The sequence below is a fragment of the Peromyscus leucopus genome, chromosome 23 (genome assembly GCF_004664715.2).
Source record: "Peromyscus leucopus breed LL Stock chromosome 23, UCI_PerLeu_2.1, whole genome shotgun sequence".
In the NCBI taxonomy this organism is placed as follows: Eukaryota; Metazoa; Chordata; class Mammalia; order Rodentia; family Cricetidae; genus Peromyscus; species Peromyscus leucopus.
Window position 1 is genome coordinate 30,126,440 of NC_051082.1, and position 15,964 is coordinate 30,142,403.

The 15,964-nt window shown below is 33.8% G+C and overlaps 1 protein-coding gene across 1 annotated transcript; it reads left to right on the top strand.

The window, feature by feature from the left end:
• Positions 1–7,329: 7,329 nt before the first annotated feature.
• On the top strand, positions 7,330–15,168 carry LOC114685019 (vomeronasal type-2 receptor 116-like). Its single transcript, XM_028859610.1, has 5 exons — positions 7,330–7,611; positions 7,980–8,786; positions 9,546–9,773; positions 11,022–11,145; positions 14,240–15,168. The coding sequence occupies exons 1-5, from the start codon at positions 7,330–7,332 to the stop codon at positions 15,166–15,168; spliced, it is 2,370 nt and encodes a 789-aa protein (XP_028715443.1).
• The last annotated feature ends 796 nt before the right edge of the window (positions 15,169–15,964 follow it).

Genomic DNA, 15,964 nt, shown 5'->3' on the forward strand with positions numbered 1-15,964 from the left:
TGCACTCAAAGAGCAAAATATCATTTATATCATGGTGGAAATGTGTTGATTGTTGCACTTGTTCCACTTTTTTATATTCTTGAGACTACAACAAGTGGTTTCAGAAGTGGAAAACGCAGTAAGGTCCTGTAAGTACTTTTAAAATGTATGTCTTTTCATTATTCAGATTTTATCATCCTCAGATTAATTTGAATTCACAAGAATTTAATTTTTTTCCCATTCTGGCATTCCCTCTTTTGTACTCATAAAACTCTTTTTCAGGTGTGTCTTCCTGTTCCCTTTTTTCTTCTCTCAAAGAAAATAAGTTTGCTTTAATTAATGTTATTTTACACATTTGATACTCTGCATCTCTCTACGTTCCTCTGCAGTGCATTTTTCTGTCTAGTGGTTTGACATTTTCATGGCTTTCTATTCAGATGGAATATCCTACAACTTGACTCACTGTTTTGGGCCATTTTCAAAGTGTGATTGTTCTCCTTTGAGAAGAAATGATGGCATTCTTTGCAGTGACTACAGAGTCTTTGTGTAATAGTAGAGTGACAGGGACTGCCTGTGGTAGCTACTGCTGATTAGCAAGTCAGAATATGAGAATTTCGAGTTTGATCCATTTCTTTTCAAATGCTTTCAAAATGACTTATGATTTTTATCTATAATTTTGATTAGTGTTCTTTTAGATTCTGTCAAATTTTGTACCATTTGCTCCATTTCATTCCTATGTTTGTAATTATTTACAACTAGTACAGATATATTTTTGAGGTCTCATAGATGCTGATAGTGACCTCAGTGGGTAGTATCTAAGTTAGCTTTGTAAAGATTAGAGGACAGTGTCAGCCAAGTTAATAGAAGTTCTTGGACTCTGCTGAAGGGAAATGCTTACACATAATGCTTTGTGAAGGAAGTACAATCCATTTTTCTCTGTGCATACTTTTCTGTGGCTGTAAGATTCATGGTATCTGACATGGAGGAAGATGGCTTATACTAATTTTTAACACAGTGCTGTAAAATGGAAATGCAGAAGCAAAGTTCAGGTAGAGAGTCAGAATCAGAATATAGACAATTAGGAGTGACGATAAATTTAGGTCCTTGTGATATGATTGTATTTTTATTGAAAGCTAGATGAAGTGCTAAGACTTTAGCACAGGGAATGTAGAGTAGGAGAAATAATCAGAGGGGGAAATTGGGAGATATTAGTATGTTTTGACAACTTATTCTGAAACAGATGAAGCAAATATGGTAACAGATATCCATTTACAGGAGTGTATCTATGTGACTGCATGAAGAAAGTATTATTATTTTGTTTCACCCTTTTACTTGATTTTCCTCATATTTTGATTGGATGCACATGGGCATGTTATTCCTTATAATCATAAGAAAACGAACATAGCATGTGTGGCCAGGAATATAACACACTACAACAATTTTTGTGAATTATTCTCTAAATTTATTTTACTTTCATGTGGTTCTAATTTTAAAAATGATATGTAAACAACATATATACCTATATACATATATACATACATACATAGTGTTTTATAAATATAAACAGACATACATATATGTATATCTTTACAGTTTTATATACATTTATATGTGTACTTCAAGGAAATACATATCCTTTCAGATTAATTCTGGTTATGCATATGAGAAGGTTGCCATGTTTCCTGGTAAAGGTACATTTTAAAGTCATTTTCTGAATGGATGAAAATATCTCCTCTAAGTGATTACAAACTGGTGATCTCTCTACTCATGTGTGACATCATTTTTTCACATTTACTTAAATGTGCAATTGACATGACAAGTCAAATGTCATTTTAACATTACAGCTATGAGTGTATCTGTTGTGTTCAGAACATAAAACAAATTCATGTTTCTCACCCTCCCTCTTGAGACCTCCTTGTTACTTAGCTTCTCTGTGTCTGTGCCTTGTAGCATGGTTATCATTTATGGCCAGCATCTACTTAAAAGTGAATACAAAGCATGTTTGTTTTCCTGGGTCCAGGTTACCACACTCAGTATAATCTTTTCTAGTTACATCTATCTGTCAGCAAATTTCATGATGTTTTTGTTTTTAACAGCCAAAAAATACTCCATTGTGTTAATGTACCTCATTTTCTTAATCTTATGTTCAGTTTAAGGGTGTCTAGGTTGTTTCCAGTTCATAGCTATGATGAATCAAGCTTGTGAGAACATAGTTGACCCAAGTTTCCTTGTCATATGGTGTAATATCTCTGGATGTATTTCCAGGAGTGTTATAGCTGAGTCTTGAGTAGATCTATTCCCAAATTTTGAGAAACTACCATAATGCTTTTCAAAATGGTTGTCCAAGTTTGCACTCCAACAAGCAATGGAGCAATTCCCCTTGCTCCACATCCTCAGCAGCTTGAGCTGTCAGTTGAGTTTTTGATCTTAGCCATTCTGAAAAGTTTAAGATAGAATACTAGTGTTGTTCTGATATGTGTTTTCCTGATGGCTAAGGATGTTGCACATTTCTTTAAGTTATTCCAGACCATTTGAGATTCACCTGTTGAGAATTTTCTATTTAGATTTACCACAATGTAATTGAATATTTGTTTTTGATACTTAGTTTTCTGTTTTTTTAAAAATATAATTTGGATATCAGCCCTCTATCAGATATGGGGGTTGTGAAGATCTTTTCCCATTCTGGAGGCAGGCATTTTGTCCTTTTGACAGTGTCCTTTGCCTAACAGAAAGTTTTCAGTTTCATGTAGAATATATTTCTTGATGACTTGAAGTTCATAATGTTTCTAATTAGGGGCTTTATTACTAATAAACATGCTTCATGTTAAGGGCTATAACATTTGTTTTGTGATTATTCTATATTCTCACAATGCTATACACATTTCAAATATTTTTTATGTTTCCTTTTGTGAAAAAAGTTATACATTTCAAGATTGATCGAAATCTTTTCATCCATTTCTTGATTATTCACTTTTCTCATGTATACCCATGCTCTAATTACTAACATAAGCACTTCAATTACCCTACCCATTTACCTTCATTAATAATATGAACTCTATGTGATTTGATTTTCCCTGAAATATCAATGATTTAAACACCCATTAATTTTTCCAGTATTGTTTATTCAAGTTTTAACCGAATTTCTCACATGTTCTATCTCCTTTGGATTTCAATGGAAATGATGTGAATCAGAAAACATTAAGAAATCCATACTGTTATTCATGTCTTACTAAGGATGTATCTTTGTATCTTGAAACATTGTTACTCTACTCAAAATATGAAAACAATCAACACTTAATTTATTTTTATATTTGTATTTACCTGATGATGATCAGTGATGTTGAAAACTTTTTTAAAAGTAGTTTCTGGTTTTATGTGCTTTACTTTTATACAAGATCTGTACATACCATTACCCCATTTGATGAACTGAGGATTTATTGCATTGGTTTACAACTTCATCAGATAATTGAATCCTTTTGACATTAGTTTATCATCTAAAGAACAATAAGAGAGTTTTATTGCATATGTGGTACTCTGACAATAGTTTCCTTTGCTGTAAAGAATATTGTTTTCAATATTTTTGTAGCTGCATCTTCATTTTGTGTAGTTCTATTTTTTGGTAGCTGAGGCTAATTTGTGTGACATTGGCATTATCTTCTGTAAGTTCTTGCCCACACCAAGACTTTGACAGTTATTAGGTGTGTGTTCTATAAATTTTAGTGTTTCATTTTTAAAGCTAAGGACTGTGATCCATTTTGAATTGATTTCTATGAAAGGTAGAGGATAATGATCTAATGTCACTGCCCTGCATGTTGACACCCAGACTGTCAGCTGTACTTGTTGTATAGGCTGTGTCCTCAACTGCTTATTTTGCCTCCTTTGTTCAAAGAAATAGTTAGCTTTTTCTTTGATGTGTAAAGAAAATCAGAACTATCTAGATGTAAGTACCAGCTTACAACACTATAATGGTTATCATCAAGAAATCTAACCATAAATACTTGAAAATCTGTTGGCAAAGACAAACAATTTTTTTCTGCAGGTGGGCATGAAAATGTATAGAGATGTTTCGAAAATCATTTTGGAGGCCCACCAAACATTTAAAATAAAAATAAAATGACCTATAACACATTTATTCCACTTCTGACCTCATTCCCAGAAAAGTCTTTATCCTGTCTTAGAGATATTCTATCACTTTGAATGAGGTTCTTATCATTTTTGTTTTTTGTTGTAGCTCTATTGTTTTGTAATTTTAAAACACTTTTACAATTTATTTTTCTGTATACATTTACATTTATTTCAACATGTTTACATGACTAGATACACATTTCTACAAAATATTAGCCATTTTGTCATGATGAGAACATTCTATTTTCTGTTCTAGCTCTTCAAATGCATGTTTGTTGTTTTGTGTGTTTGTGTGTTAAATTTGTGTATTTTATGTTGTAGCATAAATACTTTAAGTTCCAGAAAACAGCTTTCAAATTCTATGAATATTATTGTATTTTTCTATTTATATGTATTATCTGTAACATTTTTATTCTATGTATTAAAGTTTATTTTACCTGGATTGCTAGTGTAACTACTATTTGAAAAGTATTGCTCAATTATTTTTTTTTACCTTTTACTTTACACATGTTTGCATGTATACATATACTCCTTTGACTACCTGATGTAGAGGATCAATATAAATCTCCTGGTTAATATATCAAAGCCACATATCTTGATATATATCCTGGAATGCAGCAGAAGTAGGTTCTAATTCAAGTAAAAGAATGGACTTGTTAGTGGGGGGATAGCAAGTAGACAAAGAGAAAAAGCTTCCTTCTTTCCCCTTTCCTTGTACAAGTGTCCATCAGAATTAGATCTGCACTAAAGGTATGTCTTCTTGCCTCAAGATCTTGATTAAGGAAGTATCTACAGTATCTGGTTTAAAAGGTTGCTTCCTGACCTCTATGATTGAGATTATATGTAGTCAATTTGGTAGCCAAGAAAAACCATCAAAATTAGAGCCCTTGCCAAGTTAACATACAATCATACTTTCCCTTGCTGTGATTTACTTCCAAATAAATTCCCCACGAGACATAGGAGGTTTAACAAATAAACTTACTATCTATTGTGAAAATACTCTTTCTCACGCAATGTCTATCCTTCTTTTTATCCTCTCATTGACACCAAGTTTCATTCTCATCAAAGTTCACCATAAAAAGCCCATGAATTCATAAGGCTTATTTACAGAAAATGAAAACATTTTCTGATGAGAATGTGGGTGAACCAGATACAGTCACACTGAAAATTCTTTACTCACTATGTATTAAGATAATTTATCATTACATAGATAGATAACCTTGTCCCATATTTTAAAAATATCATCAAGTGATCTCATTTTTAAAGATATGTTCACAATTATGATGTCCTGGTGTCTAATTGTGGTCTAATAGAATTGAAAGTAGTAGTTTGCCATGCCTTACTTAAGAAGATAATATCACTGTGTTGGATCTTCAAACACATATTTGTTCATTTATTTTTAACCAGGTTTCCTGGTGGAAATTATCCCCACAATAAGTAAAATTTTTATTACTGCATAGGCATTCATAAATTGTACATATAGATCACATTTAAAAAAACAGATATAACATGTTTGTATATGAAGAGATGATAATATTGCAATATGAGTAACATATTCATTATAGGAACAATAATATCTTAAAGGAAATTGAAAACCCTAAGGGATATGAACCATATTGTAGAAATAAAGTTGATATAAAATACAGGAAATATCGTTTTGACCTGAATTGTATGATTCTCTATGTCTTTGACTTAAAAGTACACATTAAATTTATATGTAAAACCTCAGACTAATTGTTTGAAAGAACTGTTCTGTGACATAGTCATTTTTATTTATTCTACCCTTGTGGTCATATTGATTAAATACATATTGGATTTTAATATTAATTTGTGATTTTAATATTACTATGAACAAAATGAATGAGGTCAAAGTCCTCAGGTTTAGTTTACAGAAGCATTTACTTATAATCATTTTGTTATTAAATACATGATATGAACAACAAACATTAATTCTATATGGGTAGTCTCTACATCTATAACACAAAAGAAAAATTCTACTAAACTAAGATTTTATGATTAAAGCATGCTGAGTTTAAATTTATATCACTCCATTGTAAAAGGGAAACTTAACATAGCAATCTTTACTAGACATATTATTCTGGGCAGAAACAAAAGCAGACCCTCTGAGAACAAAGCATCATGAAGGGTAAAGAACATTTTATCTTTGTTAGAGGAAATTGACTTGGACTTACCAGTCAGAATTAGCAGTGAGACTCTGTTGAGCCTACTATAATAGCGCTTTTATGGATGAAGCTTGTCTCTCATTGCCAATACCAATCTTTAGAGTGTCTATTGGTATCTGTGAATTGCAATTATGTCTCTTTAGAAGCCAGTAAATATATAGGTTAAAATCTATTAATGTTAAAACAAAAAAAAGAAAACAAAACTTTCAGAATTACAAAATAAACCCCTTAGATGTCTGATATTTTCAGAATGTCCAAATATCTGCCAGCAGGGTATTCAAGGTTCTTGTGAAGTCCCCTTTTCTTGGGAGGTAAGAACATAGCGAAGGGATAGAAAAAGAGGCTGGCAGATGAGGGAAAATACAAAATTCTGAGAAAAAAATCCCAGAGGTATGTATGTAAGCTATTAAACCATAAGAAGCTCACTCACTCATTCTGCTCTTCATTGTATAGTTCTCAGAAAAGAAAAAGAGATGGCACTGGGAGAAATAAAAGGTTGTTCACCGATATGTGCTTGGATGGAAGACCCTCAACCCCCTGATGGTTCATATCCAAATGTTGCTTTGGGGTTGATGCATGCAAAACACTCAGGCATACCCATAAGCATCATTGATTTTAATTAAAACATCTGAAATGCTGCAGCCTCTCCCTCTGTGTACAGACAGTGTGAATGTGTTGTAGGGCCCTGGGGTTTTACAGTACACATTAGGGGTAAAGGATGGAAGTTGCCATCTGCTGTTAAAGCATCAAAGAATTAGGGGCATTTGTATGTGTCTCTACTTACCAGAAGATTGCACTGGTAATATCAGTTCAAGGCAACTTTCCTGTCCTGAAATTTTAGGTCCATCTGAGGCTTTAAGGTAATTAAATCACCACTTACTATATACCCTGACATTTACATTATAACCATTACCATGACAACAAAAATTATTGTCTATAGATAAATAACATAGAAGGTATGAGAGCCATTGCATAATACTGGTAGAGAGTATGATATGAGTCCCATTCATAAATAATGATAATCCCTCTCTGTAGGTACAAGATGAGGAGCTACCAGTTTTCTTTGGCATTCAGATTCGCCATTGAGGAGATCAACAGAAACCCTCACATTTTACCCAACACCTCTCTAGGATTTTATCTCGGTTATGTCCCTTGCAATCAATGGAGTAGTCTTCTGGGAACTTTCACTAGCCTCACAGGATTACGAAATATATGTCCTAATTATAGTTGTAGAAGTGTGAAGATTGCTGCTTTACTTACAGGAGCATCATGGGCAACATCTGCAAATATTGGGATACTACTAAACCTCTACAAATATCCACAGGTGAGGGACGTGTCTGTGAGTGAACAAGAAACTTGCATTAAACTGCAGACATTTCAGATGTTTTCATATGTAAGGAAGTGATGTTGTGTCATTCATCTATCAAAGAAATAAAACAGGCATTTGGTTCTATAACCCCATATTCTTTGCTTGAGATGAAGAAGAGGAAGAGGTTGTAGCCCAGTGTGTGTTTTCAGATAAATTCTGTGTCTTGTGAGGATCTGTGTATAGTTGTCTTAGGAAGCAAGATGGGAGTTTATAACACCATGATCATAAGTTGGTCTATACCAATCCAAAGTGCCCCCTTCACTTTATGATTGTGTTCTATGTCAATGTATTCACTCTTGTTTCCTATCTGAAATTTCCTTCAGCTTACTTTTGGGCCATTTGACACTATGCTGAATGACAGACGCCAGTTTTCTTCTCTCTATCAGACCGCACCCAAGGACATATCTCTTTCACATGGCATTGTCATTTTGATGGTTCATTTCAGCTGGACCTGGGTGGGACTGGTTCTTATGGATGACCACACAGGGGCTGAGAGTCTATCAGACTTGAGAGAAGAGATGGACAGGTACAGAGTGTGTTTAGCTTTTGTAGAAATGATTCCAGACATCCCGATTGGCTCCTACTACGAACCTTCCATAAAAACTCACCTGCGTATTGAGAAATCACCTGCAAATGTGGTTATCATTTATGGTGACCATGAATCCTTATATGGTGCAATTATGATTATAGCAGCACATTTATTGAACTGGAAAGTCTGGGTCCTGAAGTCACAATGGGATGAAAGTTCTCTTACTAAATCTTTGATAATTGATACATTCCATGGGAGTCTCATTTTTGCACATCACCACACTGAGCTTTCTGATTTTAGGAAGTTTATCCAGACATATAACCCTTCCAAATACCCAGAGGACTATTTTCTTGCTCTGTTCTGGAACTCATACTTCAAGTGCTCTTTTTCTGGACCTGATTGCAAAATTTTGCCTAACTGTCTACCCAATGCTTCTTTGGAAATGTTGCCTAAAAATGTTTGGGAAATGGATATGACTGAAGAGAGTTACAATTTATATAATTCTGTGTATGCTGTGGCTCACAGTCTCCATGAGATGGCACTCAAACAAGTACAAATTAACCCCCATGAAAATGGGGAGATATATAACTTCCCTTGGGAGGTAATTTCTCTTCCTGTACATTTTTAACAAAGCACTGTGACATATTGTGTTCTATAAAAGCACTTAGGAAATGCTTGTACACTGTGGCATATTTTGCCAAAATGCACCTGAGATAATGTATGTAATGTATCATCTGCACATCATTGCAGACACATGTATCATTGTTCATGATGAATGGGTAGCAATAACATAGTTAAAATGTGTGTATGTCATTATCCACTTTGTGTTACAATTACTCTCAGAATCTTATCATGATAATATACTCAATTGAACCCCAAAAATCTCTAAGTATATTTCATAATAGAAATAGAACTAGATTCTAAATATTCAAATGCTACTAGATCTTCATATTTGACATTCTGAAGCTAAGGTTATTTTATCTAACTGACCACTATAATATATTTTGACATAAAAACCCCATTTGCAAATTGTAATTTTGAGTATATTACTTAAATATTTGGATGTGACTGGCACTTAAATCTTTGGACATTTTCTTGAATCAACATTCATTGATTAAATCTTTCTGTGTGTGTGTGTGTGTGTGTGTGTGTGTGTAAAATCTTTCTTTTGAAACTAACTGGCAGTATAGAAACACAACATATTCCTATTACTTTCTGGTCATGATCCATTAAAATGTTGATAGCTTAGTATTGCTTGCCATTTATGTTAGCGATTTAGGACAATGACACATATTGCTTCATCAAGTTTCATTGAAATTTTCTGGGAATTTTTAATCATCAGATTCTGCATATCTTTTAGTTACACCCTTTTCTCAAGAATATCCAGTTCAAAAATGGTGCTGGAGACGTTGTGGTTTTGGATTCACAAAAGAAATTAGATGCACAATATGATATTATCAACATCTGGAATTTTCCAGAGAGCCTCAGAAAAAAGATGAAAGTTGGAACATTTTCTCCAAAAGCTCCACAAGGTCAAGAACTGTTTTTGTCTGACCATATGATACAGTGGGCTATAGGATTTACAGAGGTGGGCTGGATCTTATCTCATTGCTTTGATCTCTATGTCAATAAACATTTGTATGTGGATGTAATGATTGTTGTTTCCTTACTCAGTGCCCATCTCAATGTACAAAACTAATGTCACATGAGGAAGGTTCTGTTAACTTATACTGAGTAATGGGATTGTTTATTTTTCCATACTTATGATCACTTATTTGCAGCGATAAATAAGGTGTCTTTTTATTAAGATTTAATCCCTGCACTGAAACCAATTGACAAAAGCACCGATTAAACTGCCAGATTAGGAAATACCAGTGCATGGTTATTTTGATTTCAGTCACCTGGCAATGCACAGTAGCATGGAGGGCACATATGCATTGGTTAATTACTTGTCTTGCTGTTGAAAAGGAAGTAATTTGTCTATATATCCCAACATAGATTTTACTTGAGTCACATTTGGTGTGAGCACTCGATGATTCAGGTAATCATGTTGGCAAGAGCCTGAGAAAGTGAGTCGTGTTGCATCTTCAGTCAAGAAGTAGATAGAAGTGAGCACTGCTCTTCACCTCCATTTTTGTTTTTCTTTCAGTCCTTAGCATCAGCCACTGAAATGTTGCTATATAATTATAGAATATAACTTCTCACTTTGCCGGGCGGTGGTGGCGCACGCCTTTAATCCCAGCACTTGGGAGGCAGAGGCAGGCGGATCTCTGTGAGTTCGAGGCCAGCCTGGTCTCCAAAGCGAGTTCCAGGAAAGGCACAAAGCTACACAGAGAAACCCTGTCTTGAAAAAACCAAAAAACAACAAAAAAATAACTTCTCACTTCAAGTGCCATAACAAGATCATCTCATTTAGTCACAAAGATTAGTTTATGTGATAATTTTGAATCCTGTCAAGTTGACAAATATAAATGAAGCAACACCATTGGGAAACAATGTTGCTCACTCCAGCTGTGAGGAAGTATAGAACAGGATCAGTATGATATTACAGTTGCCCACTATGATATGTAATCAGTGAACCAACATATTATTTTTTCCTACCATTTATATTTCCACAACCATTCAGATTTCTGTTTTCTTTGTGTCATTGTTAAAATAAATTGAACTTCATATTGTATACTATATTGAAATGATAAGCAATGCATCAAAAAAGAATCTGCAACCTACAAATAATATAAAAGCTTTCTATCTGATTGTTCAATATGGAAAAACAACAGTTTTATTGTTTTAAAACAGTACACTCCTCAATATTTTCTCTTTTATATTTACTTACCAGCTTCCTCGCTCTGTGTGCAGTGAGAGCTGTGTTCCAGGATTCAGAAAATCTCCCCAGGAGGGCAAGGCTGTCTGCTGCTATGATTGTACTCCTTGTCCAGACAATGAGATTTCCAATGAGACAGGTAAGTGTCCGACTCACTGGGGAATTCTCACTTCTAAACAATCTTCTGCAAATTCTAAGCAGATTGAAAAGTTCTATGAAGGAACATTTGAGATAAGTCCCATAATTCTTTCAGTTAGAATAAAATTGTTTTGGTTCATTTTATCCTCAATTTAATTGGTGCTCTGGCCATTGAAACTCATACTTGATGTATGTTGTTCATCCTTTATAGTCATTGTTGCTTTCAGAGAACAATTTTACCCATCACAGCGTAGTCTTCATTTCACCATGGCATTTAACACACACACACACACACACACACACACACACACACACACACACACACATGCACAAACTTCATAAATTTCTGACTTATCTTGTATTTGAAAACATATTTATCTCATAGTTAGCACACCTTAAAGGTATGGATCCTTATGGCCTTTAGTTACATAATTTAAGTCATGGTTCTAGGTTCATTAGAGGTGTTAGAAAGGTTGTATTTAATTTACACATGGACATATTTGAAAATGTTTTATTTTATAATTATTCATTTTGTTTTATCTGTGACCTGTTTTGCCTGCATTCATGTATGTGTACCATGTACTCCCTTGGTGCAACTCAATGTTAATGTAGCATCAGATCACTGTAGGTTGAGTGACAGGTAACATGAAGCACCTTGTAAGTGCTTGCAAGCGAACCCAGATATGCTCCTAATATCTTGTGAAACTAGTTGAAATGGCACAATCAACACTTTTGATGAGGATAGTGTTGTGAATAAGCCAGGCATAGATGTACACTCTTGTTCCTAGAACAAGTGAGAACATTGAATTTGAAGGACCATCTTTTCCAGGCAAAGGAGGATATAGTAGAGGAACATTGTGTCAAAATTTATCCAGGGAACATTAAACAAGTATGAGACAATTGATAGCAATGAATATAAAAAGCACATATACTCACAATGTTTAATATGGAGAGAAACTTAAAGAAGATTCCTAAACCTTATCATTTATATTAAATGAGTTGCTTCTCATAATAGCTGGAATTTTTTGAATGACATAATGGTTTTCCTGAATACTCAGATGTTTTAATATTAATTAAAAAAGTTTAAAACATTCAAATTTTTGGTGACTTTAATTTTCCTATTTTTAAAATATGTATATTGAGACTGACTGTACAGACCCTTCAAAAATTAAATGTGCAAACAGGCTTTGTGTACATTGGAGCCACAGTTTGTTCATGCACATGTTAGTTATATTCATTGGAGGAAACTGGAAACATCAATATGATGTACTGCATGACTGCAGTTTAATGAGACCCTTTTTAGTAAGAAAGAAAAAGTACTAAAACATTAGTACTAAATATTTCAAAACAGTGAATCCTGTATTTTACAACCTATATAATGAGGTGTATCTAAATTAAAAAATCATTTTAAATTACATGATCGTGATGTATCTATTGATACGGTTTTGTATGTCTGAAGATTTAGATTTCACCTTAGTGTATTTTGTCCTAGAAATATAGAATAAATTAAACTATATAATCATGATGTGTATTAACAAATCTATACCTAAAACCAAACATGGGATTTAAATTTTTATTTCTAATTGTTTGCATATTTCCACATATCCATTTTATAACAATATCTGAAACTGAATTCAAATGTAATTATAAAAGTAAATGTAAGGATGGATTGGTGTATTCTCAACACTCATGAGGCAGACACATACAAATATATTTGAATTTGACACAGCTTTGTCTACTTAGCAAGTTCAAGGCCAGCTAGGGTAATATTAAAAAGAAAAACATTAGCTTCAAAATTAACAGAAAAAAATGAAAAGCAAGCAAGCAAGCAAACAAACAAACAAAAAACCCAAGCAATTTTAAAGACTTTGGGTTAGTACTTAAGAACATTTAATGTTCTTTCCAATGACCCAAGTTCAGAGTCTAGGACTCATTTCAGACACGTTACAGTTGTCATTAACTCCATCTTCAGGAGTTATGATACTGACTTCATGCCTCCAAGAGCATTCAAACATACATGGCATACACATTTACAAACACACATGTACATAAATAAGAATAAAAGTAAGCTTTTAAGTTAAAAAAATAAAAATAAAAAAATAAAAAAATTATTTTAAATTTTTAAAAAATATTTGTCATGACTTATATACCCTGTGCATTTACTAAAGAAGATATATGATTGTGCTTACACTGCATTCATGCTCTTTTACACACATAGATGTAAGCACATGGGATATAGAAAAAACAGAGTACATTGAGAGTGAGAAGGTAGAAGGAAGGCATATCTGAAGAACTAACAAATTAAATGATAATATAATAAAATCTATAGCAGGCAATAGAAAATGATAAATTGAAAAGACTTTAATGATTACAAAATCCACATTGCAAAAATATTGAATATTTTAATAGAAATATGAAATAGAAATATTCTTAATGTAAACATGTAATAAATACAGTGATATTTATGTTTTGAATTAAAGATGAAACTCACCAATTATAAATGATAAAGTATCACAAAATTATTCCACGACCAAGACTAAAACTAGAATTTTATATCTATTTGTTAAATACATCTTTTCTCCCTAGAAGTTATTAAACAGGTTCACACAGGGAGTTTTTTCAGCTTTTAAGAATCTAATAATTCTCATTCCACAAGCACTGTCAAAGAATGAACACACTGGAGTATTCAATAAACAAAAGGCAATAGCTAAATTTAGTCTGATGGCTGAGAACGACATCATAAGAATGAATTTTCAGTCATCTCATAATCAAGTTAGGTTTATGCAGTTTAATTCAATAACATGACTACATGAATAAATAAAAATACATTTCATCACTAAATTGAAATATATTTAAGTATAACAATATAAAGGATAGACTTGTTCACTTTATATGCAACAAAGAAGATAGGTAGTATCAACCTGGAGTGTTTGATTAGAGAGCATTTGGAAATTTTCACTATAGAGGACTGATTAACTTGAGTCTTGAACAACAAAGGAAATATGGGCAACTGCCAGACAAAGGGTGCTGGGAAGTGGCTTGAGATAAAAGGGGAAACTGAGCAGAGATTCATAATAAATTTAATTCCTGAATAGATATGGATCATTGTGTGAGGTGTCCAGAAAGTCATTATGCAAACACAGAGCAGAACCACTGTCTCCAGAAAGCAGTGACATTTCTGTCCTATGAAGACCCTTTGGGGATGGCACTTACCTACTTGGCCTTGGGACTCTCTACAGTAACAGTTGGTGTTCTTGGTGTCTTTGTGAAGTATCACCATACCCCCATTGTCAAGGCCAACAATCAGGCTCTCACTTACATCCTGCTCATCACTCTGATCTTCTGTTTTCTTTGTCCATTGCTGTTCATTGGCCATCCCAACACAGCCACCTGTATCCTGCAGCAGAGCACATTTGGAGTCCTGTTCACTGTGGCTCTCTCCACAGTCTTGGCCAAAACTGTTACTGTGGTTCTGGCTTTCAAGATCACATTGCCAGGGAGACTGATAAGGTGGATAATGATATCAAGGGCTCCTAACTTCATCATTCCCATCTGCACCCTCATCCAACTTGTGCTCTGTGGCATTTGGCTGAGCACCTCTCCTCCCTTTATTGACTCAGATGCTTACACTGAACATGGACACATAATTATTCTATGCAACAAGGGCTCCACTATTGCCTTCCATTCTGTCCTGGCATACCTCTGCTCCATGGCACTTGGGAGCTACATTATGGCTTACCTGTCCAGGAAACTGCCTGACACATTCAATGAAGCCAAGTTCATCACTTTCAGCATGTTGGTGTTCTTCAGTGTGTGGGTCACCTTCTTTCCTGTCTACCACAGCACCAAGGGGAAACTCATGATGGCTATGGAAGTCTTCTCTATCTTAGCTTCCAGTGCAGGACTCCTGGGTTGCATCTTTGTCCCCAAGTGCCATATTATTTTGTTCAGACCACATAGGAACATGCTTCATCATGTCAGGAACAAAGGACATTCTAAAGGAAAAGTCAAATTTACAGCATAGTCCATGTTTTTCTTAATTTTATAGAAGTCTTCCATTCTGTTAGCACCAATCTTTCAGTTGTCACAGATAAAATAGTGATTTAAAATTGTATATTTATTGGTTTCTCTTATTGATGAAATCTATCTTTATTCTCACATCTTGTAATATTATTTATAAATTTCTCTAAATTAGAAAGTTGAGTTCATAAAAAAAATTATTGTGCTCTCACTTTTAAATAAAAGATGAATGAGATGTGTATGTATTCTTTACCTCTTCAAGATTGTATACTTTCATGTTTTAACACCACATAATTTAATACATTTCCATGTGTTTTTTATGCCTTTGATAGGATTCCTGGATGCATCAATCTTATGGTTCATGTATGCTTTTTCTATGAAGAAAAGCACATTTTAAAAAATGAATATATTTTGGCATGAAGAAATTACTCTCTTTATTATTTGCATATTGAACTGTATACTAGAGTGGAACAAAGACCAATATATTTCTTAATTATAGCCTAATGTCAGATTTTGGTTAATCAGATACTTACCCAAGCAGTCAATTACATAAGTTTATGTTAAATGTACAAACATTGTTCATCTCTCTGCTGTATCTGGTTCTGTATAACCTGACCTCTTGTCTAATTTGACATACATACCTAAAGATTTCCTGTACTCAGTCCTTCACAATTCTTCAATTTTGATACACTGCCCCATATTCCTTGAGCTGAAACTCTGTATTGTCTTAGTGCTGCACATTTATGAGTACACATTCCTCCATAGTTTATCAACTTTCATAAATGATAAAAAGTTCTTTG

What these genes read in the sequence shown, in the direction of transcription:
- LOC114685019 (XM_028859610.1), top strand. Translation starts at nt 7,330, where the DNA reads ATGAGGAGCTACCAGTTTTCTTTGGCATTCAGATTCGCCATTGAGGAG. An exon ending in ACCTCTACAAATATCCACAG is followed by an intron (nt 7,612 to 7,979) that starts GTGAGGGACGTG and finishes AATTTCCTTCAG; the next exon opens with CTTACTTTTGGGCCATTTGA. An exon ending in TATATAACTTCCCTTGGGAG is followed by an intron (nt 8,787 to 9,545) that starts GTAATTTCTCTT and finishes CATATCTTTTAG; the next exon opens with TTACACCCTTTTCTCAAGAA.